This window comes from Ascaphus truei, chromosome 17, assembly GCF_040206685.1.
Source record: "Ascaphus truei isolate aAscTru1 chromosome 17, aAscTru1.hap1, whole genome shotgun sequence".
Lineage (NCBI taxonomy): Eukaryota > Metazoa > Chordata > Amphibia > Anura > Ascaphidae > Ascaphus > Ascaphus truei.
Genome location: NC_134499.1, coordinates 17,657,593 through 17,669,557, shown reverse-complemented (window position 1 = coordinate 17,669,557; position 11,965 = coordinate 17,657,593). Strand labels below are relative to the sequence as shown.

The 11,965-nt window shown below is 48.4% G+C and overlaps 1 protein-coding gene across 1 annotated transcript in view; it reads left to right on the top strand.

Moving 5' to 3' along the window:
• The first annotated feature begins 5,753 nt into the window (after positions 1–5,753).
• Positions 5,754–11,965, top strand: part of LOC142468032 (transforming protein RhoA-like) — a 41,346-nt gene continuing 35,134 nt past the window's right edge. The window contains exon 1 of the mRNA XM_075574096.1: positions 5,754–5,902. Coding sequence (XP_075430211.1) covers positions 5,881–5,902 — 22 coding nt within the window. The 5' untranslated portion in view covers positions 5,754–5,880. The remainder of the gene's footprint in view (positions 5,903–11,965) is intronic.

The following is an 11,965-nucleotide window of genomic DNA, read 5'->3' as shown; positions in this document are numbered from 1 at the left end:
GACAGGTGCACGGCCGCCAACCTCCCCGATGGGAAACGTGGCAAGCCGCGCGTGCGCCCAGGCTGCAGCCAGGAGGTGGGTCAGGGGGAGGTCAGGAAGCCAGACATTAGTTGCGCGGGGATGGGGGGCCGACGGGGGGATTGGTGGTGAGCAGGGAACAGCCGCACGGCCACACCAACCTCCCCGATGGGAATCGTGGCCGGGAACTCCACGTGCTGCCCCCCCCTCCAGCGCGTGCGCGCGCTCCCCCATCCCTCTACCTCCCACCCAGACTGCTTCCCTTCTTCCCCGCTCCTATTACCCTGCCCGCGCGGGTGCCAAAGGAGCGTGGGACTGAGGGGAAGCGCCTACCTTGTCATCCAGCCCTGGCCAGCAAGCGGGGTGGGAGGTGGGGGGGAAACCCACTTCAAGACGGGAGGGCGTACCTGGCAAAGGGACAGCACGACGAGATGTGCGGCTAGAGCCGGCAGCTGCGTGGGGCAGTCTGCTACATCCCAATCCACAATAAAGATGCCATGTTCAAAGAAACCCCCACTGTGTGAGTGTGAGATTACTCTGCAGTGGCAGTCACAACCGAGAAGGAGTTCCTCACCAGGACCATCTCCCTGCGGAAGCATAGATCCTGATGAGGTGGAGGCGCTGCACATGAAGTAAGTTGGACTCGTAACCACTACCTCAGATACCTGTCCTGCTGCCATCCTCTATAACACCAAGCGGGAGACTCAGGAGTCCTGTTACTTGCAGGTGCACCACCACACACGACCTTGTAATGGGGACCGGTTAGACCACACGGGCCAATGTGAGATTGGGTGGGTCAGACAAGGGGGGTCCAGCCGTTACAATTGGAGGCGCTGCTGAGAGACCTGTTAACAGGACAGGCTTTTGCTAGGCACACGCTAGGAAACAGGGAGAGTGTCTGCTGCCACTTTGTGCTGTGTGGGACGGAGCCAGGGGTAGTCGGGAGCTGCTGGAGCTGCAGGTCGGACAGACGCCTTGGGATCCGTAAGGGGTTAGTGAGTCTGGAGCAGGGGGCTATTGCTGTTCTAGTCGCCTTGAGGTAGCGCTAGCGGGGGACGCCTGAAGGGGTAAACTGGTAACTTAGGGCAGGAATTCTGGAAGGGTCCGCACTAGGCTAGCCAACAGTAGGTCGACGCCCAAAGTACTGCATGGAAGAGCCAGAGTACTCTAGTCTCCATTCCAGATCACTTACCAAGGAGCACAGACTGGAGGAAAGCGTTACAGTAGACACAGAAAGAGTGAGCCTAGCCTGAGGTAGTGCAAACACGAGTCAGATCTACGTTAGGTACACAAGGTGGTGCACAAGGCATGTTTGTTGTACGGATGTGGTAGCTGCCCCGCAGAGCGGAGCTCCATGTACAAGAACCCCGTGTTCAACGATCAAGAGAGACCTGTCAGAATGGAGGATCTGCACAGAGCAGAAGGTCCAGGATGGCAGGGAGAGAGACCCGTCAGAATGGAGGATCTGCACAGAGTAGAAGGTGAAGGATGGCGGGGAGAGAGAACCGCAAGAATGGAGGATCTGCACAGACCAGAAGGTCCAGGATTGCGGTCAGAGGAAGAACACGCATATGAACTGTGCGTGGGTGAAGAACAAGCTACAGAAGAGACTTTTGTGAGTTTGTTGTGGAATGGCGTGAAAGCCGTGGCTGCGCCGTGTTTATCATGTTTTTGTTCACTGGATGATACCCCTGAGAATAATGAGCATGACAGTGTTATCCGATGGGAGGAACGAAATGGACTTTGTTATACCCCAATTAACAAACAGCCAGACGCTACCTCAAATGGGAAAAAGGACAATACTTACCAAGATGGCGGTTCCCGCGTTCCCGGGATACCGCGTGGGCATGCTGCAGAAAGTCTTGCAACTTTGCAGTTTGCTAATTGTTGGCCAGGATTGGCGCCAACGAGAAAACTCCACCCCGATGGGGAGTTTGGCGCGGAAGCTGGAGCCGCGCCCTCATGGACTATGACTCACTCTGCACCTGTGCTGGGTCAGCCTACAAGTCTACGAGACATCCCCCTAGTTTCAACCGGGGGGAGTGGTTTGCAGTTCCACCGGATATCGATGGAGAAAGAAGGAGGAGGGGTTGCCAAACCCGCCCCTGCCCTTCAGTTGCGAAGAGCCCTTGAACAGTACAGACCTCTGAAACGAGTGCCTCCGCTGGTGAATATGGCTGAAGTTGCTAGTAAAGTGGACCAGAGTCCGTTGATCTCTACTCATCCCTACTCGGCTCCAGGAGGCTTCCTGATCATCCGTGTAGAAGGTGTGGAGACTGTGGCGTGTCTTTGCCTGCAGTGCAGACTCTCGGGCGGAGCCGTGGGCAGCGAGGCCCGATGCCCCCACTGTGGACTGCAGTACATGTGGCCCATGACCACTTTTGTACCGGTACAAGCTGTGGGAGTAGCAGGAAATGTCCCGATGCCGATCGACGAACAGCTGGGAGCACTATGGAACGAGAGTGCAGGTCCTGTGGAGTCGGAGTCAGGTTCGGTGCTCCCGACGGAGAAACCCAGCTATCGGAGAGGTGATCACCGAGGAGCCCATCGCCGGTCTCCTACTGGGATGCCTCGGCCGAATTGCCAAGTGGAATCCTCGGACGAGGAGTGTGCTAGGCTGTCGAGTAAGATGGTCATAAAAAGAGACTGTCATACTATTGGTACGCCATGGAGAGATGCCATTCCCCGTGGTGTAGAGACGCGGAGTAGAGTGTCTCCAGTACCGCGACCACCCGATCGCCGGAGTCCCACTGCCGTGGTGACTAGTTGATCGGAAGGAGGTCGATCCACCCCGACCCTGCGAGGTACTAAGATGACACCGTGCCTGTCGCAGAACCAGGGGGTGGAGGAGAAGGAAGAGCGAGTCCAGAGCCAGACTGGATCGCGCAGCAGACGGGCGTTGCCAGATGTCCTCGTGGAGGAAGAGATCCCGATTGGGGATCCAACCCAAGATGGCGTCGAAGCATGTGCGTGCACGGAGGAGATTCCAGATGACCAGAGCGGCATCGAGTGGGAGGTGCTAGCGCCTCTGCGGTCGAGCAGCGGAAGTCGATCCCCTACTACCAGGGGGAGCGGGCGTTCGAGCCGGAGAGCAAGAAGCCCAGCTGCTGGAGTCAAGAAAGGACTTTGTGGCGAACTCAAGGCAGGTATTGCTGGAGAGCAGGCCGTAACCCTGTCAATACCTACTGTTCGGTCCCGTCCCTCAACCCCGTCCACTCCCAAAATTAGCCCCAAGGCCATAGTTAAAGCCCCAGTCCCCGTCACTCCGTCATTCGGGTCCACTTCTAGTTTGGGGGCGTCAGGGGATTCCCGGGGTCCTATCCAAGAACGGACTGGAAGCCTGGACTGGGGAACGTCCGATGATGGATCGGAGGGTGGAGGGAGGATTTCTCGACGTGGGTCGATGGTCAGCGAAAGTTATAGTGCGCTGGGTATTGAGGGCGGACATTGGTCTCAGAGTAAGGACCACGTGGGGCGATCTGAGGGTACGTCCGGGGTATTTTCGGGTGGGCCTGATGAGGAGTCAATAGAGGAGTCTATAGAACCTAGTTCCGAAGAACGGAAGGAGACTAGGTGGTGGGCCCCGTTGTACGAGGGGTATGTCGCTTGGTTCGACCGCACCCGATTTATCCTAGAAAGGGAAGGGGTGGTTGATCACTGGTGGGCTGCCGGGGACTTTGATGATGAGGCATATCTTAGGGCCCTAAGGGTAAGGTGGGACCGCATCCAGGCAGGCCTTATTACTCCACGGGGATCCGAGGGGTTGGATGACCCGGTAGAGGCAGATGAGCCCCTGTCATGGGTGCTGCCTGGGTCGGCTGGCAAAAGTAAATTGACTAGGAGTTGCCGAGCTGAACGGGCTATTGCGGCTAAGTATAAAAGGTCGCATGGGCTTTAGTACCCATATGTACCGGAACCTCTAATGAGAGAAATAGAGGAAAATAGAGAAAGGTGGCTCAAAACCGATATTCAGTACTATATCGTAGATAAAGGGGGAGCCATTAAAGGAATTCAGGCCGAGCAGAGGGTGGCTCAACTTATGCGGGTCTGGAAGATAGGACGCAGTGTGTACATGCACAAAGTGGTATATTGCAACGAGCGAGGGTTACCACGGGAATACAGCGTGACTGTGCATGATACCGCGGGGCGGGAGGTGAAGAAGGCAGATCCTCGACATTATTATTGAGTGCCAAATTAGAGTGGTCTGCTTTTTCTTTAGCGCTCCCTGCTGGTCAGTGAGTGAGATGGGCTTGCATTATTATGTCAATGTGATGATGTTTGCCATGTTATTTGTGTGTTCTTTTGCAGTGTTTCCTGGCGCAAGGTACACCAAATTTAGGTCCCAGCCGGGACGGTGGGTATTAACCAGGGGGAGTATGTAGCCATGCATAATAATGACTGCGTACATCTTCTCTGTTGGCAGTAAGTCCTGGTAAGTACAGGCCTGCCAACAGTAGTTATGGAGGTTTTCCCTCACACCCTGGTGTGGTGCCCTGTGTAAGGAAGGGAGTGGCTGTATGCTCTGAGTCCCTGGATAGTGACATCAGAGATGCGCCTGCCCCCTGAGGTATAAAGGGCACAGCACTGTCAGTTAGTTAAGAGTTAGCCAGCAGTTGTGTGAAGCAGCTGGTTAAATGTATGCTCCGGCATAAGGGATTGGAGGAATACTTTTGTGACCCTAGTGCTGTAACTAGCGGTAGCAGAGTGACCAATCAAGTCTGTCTAATCCACACTGTGTCCAGGGACCTGGCGCAGTGGTGATCTCCCTAGCAGAAAGGGAAACCCACTTCAAGACGGGAGGGCGTACCTGGCAAAGGGACAGCACGACGAGATGTGCGGCTAGAGCCGGCAGCTGCGTGGGGCAGTCTGCTACATCCCAATCCACAATAAAGATGCCATGTTCAAAGAAACCCCCACTGTGTGAGTGTGAGATTACTCTGCAGTGGCAGTCACCACCGAGAAGGAGTTCCTCACCAGGACCATCTCCCTGCGGAAGCATAGATCCTGATGAGGTGGAGGCGCTGCACATGAAGTAAGTTGGACTCGTAACCACTACCTCAGATACCTGTCCTGCTGCCATCCTCTATAACACCAAGCGGGAGACTCAGGAGTCCTGTTACTTGCAGGTGCACCACCACACACGACCTTGTAATGGGGACCGGTTAGACCACACGGGCCAATGTGAGATTGGGTGGGTCAGACAAGGGGGGTCCAGCCGTTACATATATATAGTTATACGTTACCGTTCCAAGGATTGGTAAACAAGAGACATTCTGTAGGACCGAAACGTTGGGTTTCTGGATGTATTTTTGCTTTCACTAATACACTTTGATTTTCAACATTGAGTGCTGTCTCTTGTTTACCAATCATTGGAACGGTAACGTATAACTACATTCTCTATATGGGACGTGCACCTGTGGCTTACCAGCACCTATTGGAGTGCCAACTGCCTTATCTGACTAGGGGGGGGGGGGGTGCTATAAATATCCTCCTATCTCCCTATGGTGACATCACTAATCCCATGACCTACTGGGGAGCGGCCATCCTTTCTGCAAGTCATTCTGTATCACATGAGGGGGAGGGAGTAACTTGAGTGATCCCCACACAGTTAATCCATTAAAGCTGTTAACCCCTTATACTAACTAGTCATTCCCAAAGGGGGGCTACACTTGGAGTACGGTTTGAAATTAAATTTATGTTGAAAGGAACCTTGTGTCCAGAAAAAAGTGTTTACCTAACTCACCATGTACTACTAAGAGCAACACTGCACAGGTAACATGGGAGGGGCCCTATTTAGGGCTTGTGCAGGCTCCTTCCTGCCCTACCTCAGGAGGTGGAGTCTATAACTCATGATGCTGCCAGATGGAAGGAAAACACGCTTTCGGTAAGTCAACATTTCCCCCTTTTAACACTTTTAATTTGAATACTGGGGAGGACATCTCGGGGGAGCGACACTAACATTATACGAGTGGTTACAGGCTTCCAAGGCAATTGCTGCTTTGACTGCAAAGGCAACCTATCTCCTAAAGTTTCTGAGTGCCTTGTTGCAGGAAGACATTGTAGGTCATTGAGGTGGCAGAAGTACATATTTAACCCTCTCAGGGCAGGATCATGGGATCTTTTATATTGATTTAGGGTGTTTAAAGCGGCAGTCCAAGCTCTTTTTTCTTTCTTTCTGTAATATCGATTTGAAGCGCGTGGTCGCCTGAGGTGAATCGCGTTTATTTCAGCGCCGGTACCTCCCGGTTTTCTGAGGTACTCTCCTCCTCTCTTCAGTTTAAATGTCCCGGTTATGCAGGGCCAATGGGAATCAGCGCCGGGTGACGTCACGGCTTCCTCTTGGCCCGCGTGATTGCAAGACTTTTAAAGCCGCCATTATGAGAACCCCAGCTAGCTGGAGCTGCCACCGGCACACCCTTCCAAGGTAACTTCGCACTTAGGCTGCGCTTGTAGTGCCGGCGACGCGACAGTCGCGTCAAAATAAATGCATTGTTGCCGTCGCGTGCGCTTATAGTGCAAGCGACGGCGACAAAGCGATGGAGCGACAGCGCTACCAAAAATCTGGTAGTTGCTGATATTTGATTTGGTACACAGAGGGTTAATTTGAGTTACAAGTTATTTCTTAAAAATACGTGGTCCTGTTTTATCGCGGCTCGGGCCAATGACCCCGGCCTGGTTTTCTGTGTCTGTCTAATAGTGGGTCATATAAGGTCGACCTGCTGTGGGATTCACGTGGTGACTGTCTCTACAAAATCAAATTTACTCGGCTTCTGAATTTTTAGGCGCAACGTCGTTCCGTCGCGCTTACTATAAGCACTTGCGACGGAGTCAATTAATTTGTTTTGGAGCGACGTCGCGTTGCTGTCTCATGGCACTATAAGCGCAGCCTAAGATACACCTACACTTATATACATTTACACCCGCATGTACACTAATGTAACTGGTATTCCCTCTTGCTTGACCCACCCAATCTCATATTGGCCCGTGTGGTCTAACGAGCCCCCATTACATGGTCGTGTCTGGTGGTGCACCTGTAGACAACAGGACTCCTGAGTCTCCCGCATGATGGTATTAGGGGATTGTCACTCCAGACAGGCAGCTGAGGTAGTGTGTGCGAGTCCTACCTATATCACGTGCAGCGCCTCCACCTCATCAGGGTCTATGTGTCCGCAGGTTGAGGGTCCTGATCAGGAACTCCTTCTTGGTGGTGCCTTCCACTGTAGAGTAACTTCACACTCACACAGGGGGGGTATCATTGAACAAGACATCTTTATTGTTCTCGTATGGGCAAGCTGCCCTTCACAGCCAGCTGTCTCAGCCGCACATATTGCTTTGCTGTCCCTTTGACAGATACGCCCTCCCAATGGAGTGGGATCCCCTCTCCCCGTAGGGAGATCACCCCTGTGCCACCACTGGACACAGTGTGGCTCTTATAAAGTCTGATGTAGAAATGGACCACTAGTTACTGCACTAGTGGATCCTTTCTTCCCAACGCACTCCCAACAACTCAGCAACCAGCTGTCACAGCTCTGATGTCACTAACTGTGGACTCAGAGCATGTAGCCACTCCCACCCATGCATAGGGCACCTCACCAGGGTGTGAGGGCAAACCTCCATGATTACTGCTGGCAGGCCTGTACTTACCAGGTTTACTGCCAGCAGAGGAGACAACTGCAGACCATTTTACATGTATGGATACACTAATATACCCCTACCCTCATATCATGCACCGGCACTAATATACACGTACACTCATATACCCACACTAACATACATATACACTAATGTAGCCTCTGCTACAAATATATACTGTGGACAATACAGAATTCATCTGCTCCACCTATCACATCTTGCGATAAGGAATAAGAGACACTGTCCTGATCTGCCTGGCAACACATGACAGGTGATATGGGTGTAAAAGCTTGAATAACAACACAAGTCTGAGGTTATATTTTGCAGAATAGACAAATAAGTTTATTGCTTGTGCGGTGCACACGCAGAGGAGAGTTTCAAAATAAAACCCTCCCAAAGACATGTTGCATACAGGGCTTATTTATACACAAAATACTAAACCCACGCCCCCTATACAAGGTTGCGTGTCGTCACTACGTAAGCGTAAAAGGTAAACAAATTATGCACACGAATACATTGAGTTAATGACATTATGGGATGTCTAAATGAGATGATTCAGCAATAATACTTTATTAAGCTGGTGACCTTTTCTCTACATACAGAACCTCAAAAGCCCCCACCTTCGGAATGGGAAACCATGCCTTTCTGTCTCATATTTTTCATAACATTGGCACATTGCTCTTGTTCTCAAGGTTTTTTGCTTAGCTGAACCGCTCAATATCAATTGGAACTTCAGAAGAAAAAAATGTATTTTAAACTAACGTTCATTCCACTTTCATACAGACAATAGACAATATCAGGCACCTAAGATGGATGCTGACTCAAAATGGTTGCTTAGATCCCAGTGCTGTTATGTCAGACCCCCCTTACGTCATATTCTCACTTTGTCACTCCCTCCTTTTTTTATTCTTAAAACATAGTTTTTGAGAATTAAGTTCATGATGATAGTCCAGGGATAACTCAGAGGACAAGGGCGAGTGCGCTTCACTGTCATAGTCTCGTAAGGCGCTGCGGCCAATATGTCTTTTGGAGTTGAATAACTGTGATCGGCATCTTCTTTTCTTCAAGGGACTGCTGTTTTCTGGCATCTGTAAAGAGTGGCATCCGAATGGAGGAGGGGGTCGCACACCTGTGGATCATACCTTTGCAACACGTGACACACACATATAACAAGTAACACTCCACACATCCAAGCATTCAAATTTTTTTGCTCCAAGTGATCTAAGCCATTCAGCTAACCCCAAGGGTGATAATCTGTCACTTCCCTTTGTAACCCTCTTTTGAATCTCTTGTATTTAATCTAGTTCATGCTGTACATTGCTACACTGATCTGGAATAAAAACACAACATTGTTCCTCAATTAGGACACATACCCCTCCTTTTGAAGCTAAAACATAGTCTAAAGCAATTCTGTTTTGTAAGGCCATAAGACTAATCTGAACCTGTTCTTGGTTTAATGATGAAATTAAAAACTGCAAAATTAAGGCTACATCCTTCCTGTAAATTATTATCTGACTAAACATACATTTTTACACAGGTTTCATTGGTTGGTGGAGACACTTGACCCATAAATTGATTCTTGTTCCTAGTGTCTGATACACCCTTTAAAGAGGTTCCCTTAAAAAATTGGAAAAATACAGACATTATACACATAATACTAAAAACCTTATTTTATGCAAGCAACCTTTCTTTGGATATGCAGTTACTAGATAAAAGAAATTGCATCTATCTCTATCATCATATATTTTCAGAAACATCACAACATTCTATTACTGAGAATTGAGGGGGTTTGGTATCTGTGGAAGCGAATGCGTGATCCTCACCCCTGCACGCATTGCATACATCATTCACTCAGAATATCAGAACAGACGATGTCTGCGATGGTCAACATGGCTGACTTATGATCCTTTCCTTGTGGCTGACACACGCTCCTGGGTGACCCCCTCCTTTCGGTGGAGGTGCAACACACTTCTGGATCAAAGTTTTGCTGCACATGACACATACATAGAGAGTGATGAGTACTGCCAAAACACATACAAGAGCTTTCACAAGCCACGCTTCCAGGAAACCAATCCTCCCATCAAGGCTCAATTGTACATACACCTTAAATTTCTAACTTAACACACTCTAAGGAATAAAAATATTGAGTCTCTGAAAAAATGAAATGTTCTGATAAAACCTGGCCTTAGCCTGGTGTCTTATTTTCCTCGTTGGTTAACGGTTAGAGTTTTAACTCGGCAAGACGTTAACTTGATGCGGCTGTGCTTTAGGTGACTTTGGTCTTTAGTGGCGCTGGAACGTTTGGTGGAGCTGGAACGAGCTTTACGGGCTGTGGGTCCAGGAAAATGACTCTGCCGCTTTAATTGCTGTATTGGTGATTACTTTAGGCCTTTTCACCTGGGATGAAAAGCATGTTTGCGCAGGAAATATGTGACTATTAACTCCATCTCGAGTAGGTGCACTTTCAACTTTGCCTAGAGAGACTCAAAAATGTATTAGTTGCATACAACTTATTGTTTTATTACCAATAACATGGTCCTTAATTCGTTTCTTTGGACTGCTGATAGTCACAAGTCATCCCATATGTGTCTCATAGGGAGATAATTTATACCTAGGAATAAATTCTTGTATCAATGTGTTTACTCCTGTCTTAGCATCCGCATATAGACAGAGGTATTCCCTATTAATGTTCCTCAAATTAAAACTAAGTAGCCAATGTGAACCTGACTTTGATACAATCTAAGTTCCTGAAACTTTAGGGCCTCATCCCTTGCCATACCACTTGCTTCCATAATTAATTCTATCCTGTCTGCAGGCCATATCCCTAAGACCTGGGAAACTACCAGAGTTTGTCCCAATCTTCAAAAGTGGGGACAAAAAACACTGTCTCAAACTACAGGCCAATATCTCTTTTCCCAATACTATCCACTGTTATGGAAAACATATTCCCTCCAATTAAGCAATTATTTTACCCATACAAAATTCCCTAGCCCATCCCTATCTGGCTTTTACCCAAACACTCCACTGTAACTATTCTGCTAAAATTTTTGAAATGCCTTCTATATAATGCATACCTTATTCACTTATGTAGCTGCTTCTGCAACTATGTATCCCCTGTATTTAACCCTATACACACGACACACCCACAAATGAGAGGTGACTCCCAACTTCACCCCTTCCTGGTAAACCCATTCTAGATTACACAGCCATTTTTACAACAACCACTGCTTACGGACACCTTTGGAAAAAATAAATGGTTAATTCGTTATAACATACATCATATTCAGTTAATAGACAAATGATTTTGTATAAGACTTCACACTAATGTCTTACTTTACATAATCTCTTTGCACAGTGCTGAGCACACGGTCAGCTTTATCATTTTAAAGACACTCTGCATATTCATCTGACTAAAGAAAAAATATTTTCTATAAGACTTGTTTCCGGGCAAAGAGCCATTTTGTTTCTGGGCGTTTCGCCAATTGACCCTGAAAAGATAAGATAACGGTACACCACGGCTTCTTCCTGAAAAATAATCATTATTAGATTGAAACTTTCGCTTAAAGTTTAAATACATGGAGCTTTATCCAGAGCCCTAAGAACTACATTTTTTATGGCCTTTTAAAAATTAACCCACGGGCTTTTATATAGCTAAGGTTTATATAACTTCTTAACACACAAATAACTCCACACGCTCATGCTATTTCCCTACACTCAGTTCTTTTTAATGCCTTCTGTTTTAACTTTCATAGTTTCACTGACTTAATTCACTACAAATGTATGCTATCCTGTTGCAATTCTGTCCTTTCTCAAGCTACACACACCTATTTCTCTCCATTAGTCAACACTCACAAGTCTAACCCTCACTAACTCTTCCTTCATCTCACCTCAGGACTTTTGCTGAGTTGAATCCATACACCAGAACATTCCCTCTTTTTCCTCCTATCCTACTTTGCTTCCTACTCTCTTCCTGCTTTCCTTGACTCTTTTTCCACTGTATCAGAAGAGAATGTCACCATCACTGTTGATCTCCTCTTCTCCCTCTAATCTGCTACATTTCCATTCTCCTTCCAACATGTAATAGTTATACCATGACTCAAAAATAGCAAGCTTGACCCTACCTGTCTTTCTACTTTAAGTACTGAACTTGTCTTGTATTCTCTTGCTTGCTCCATTGTCTCAACACCCATTCTCTCCTTAACCCTCTACAATCTGACTTCTGCACTGCTCCCTCCACGGAGACAATTTTCACTACAATAACTGATGACCTATATGCTGCCCACGACAGAGGTCATTACACTCTGCTCCTATTACT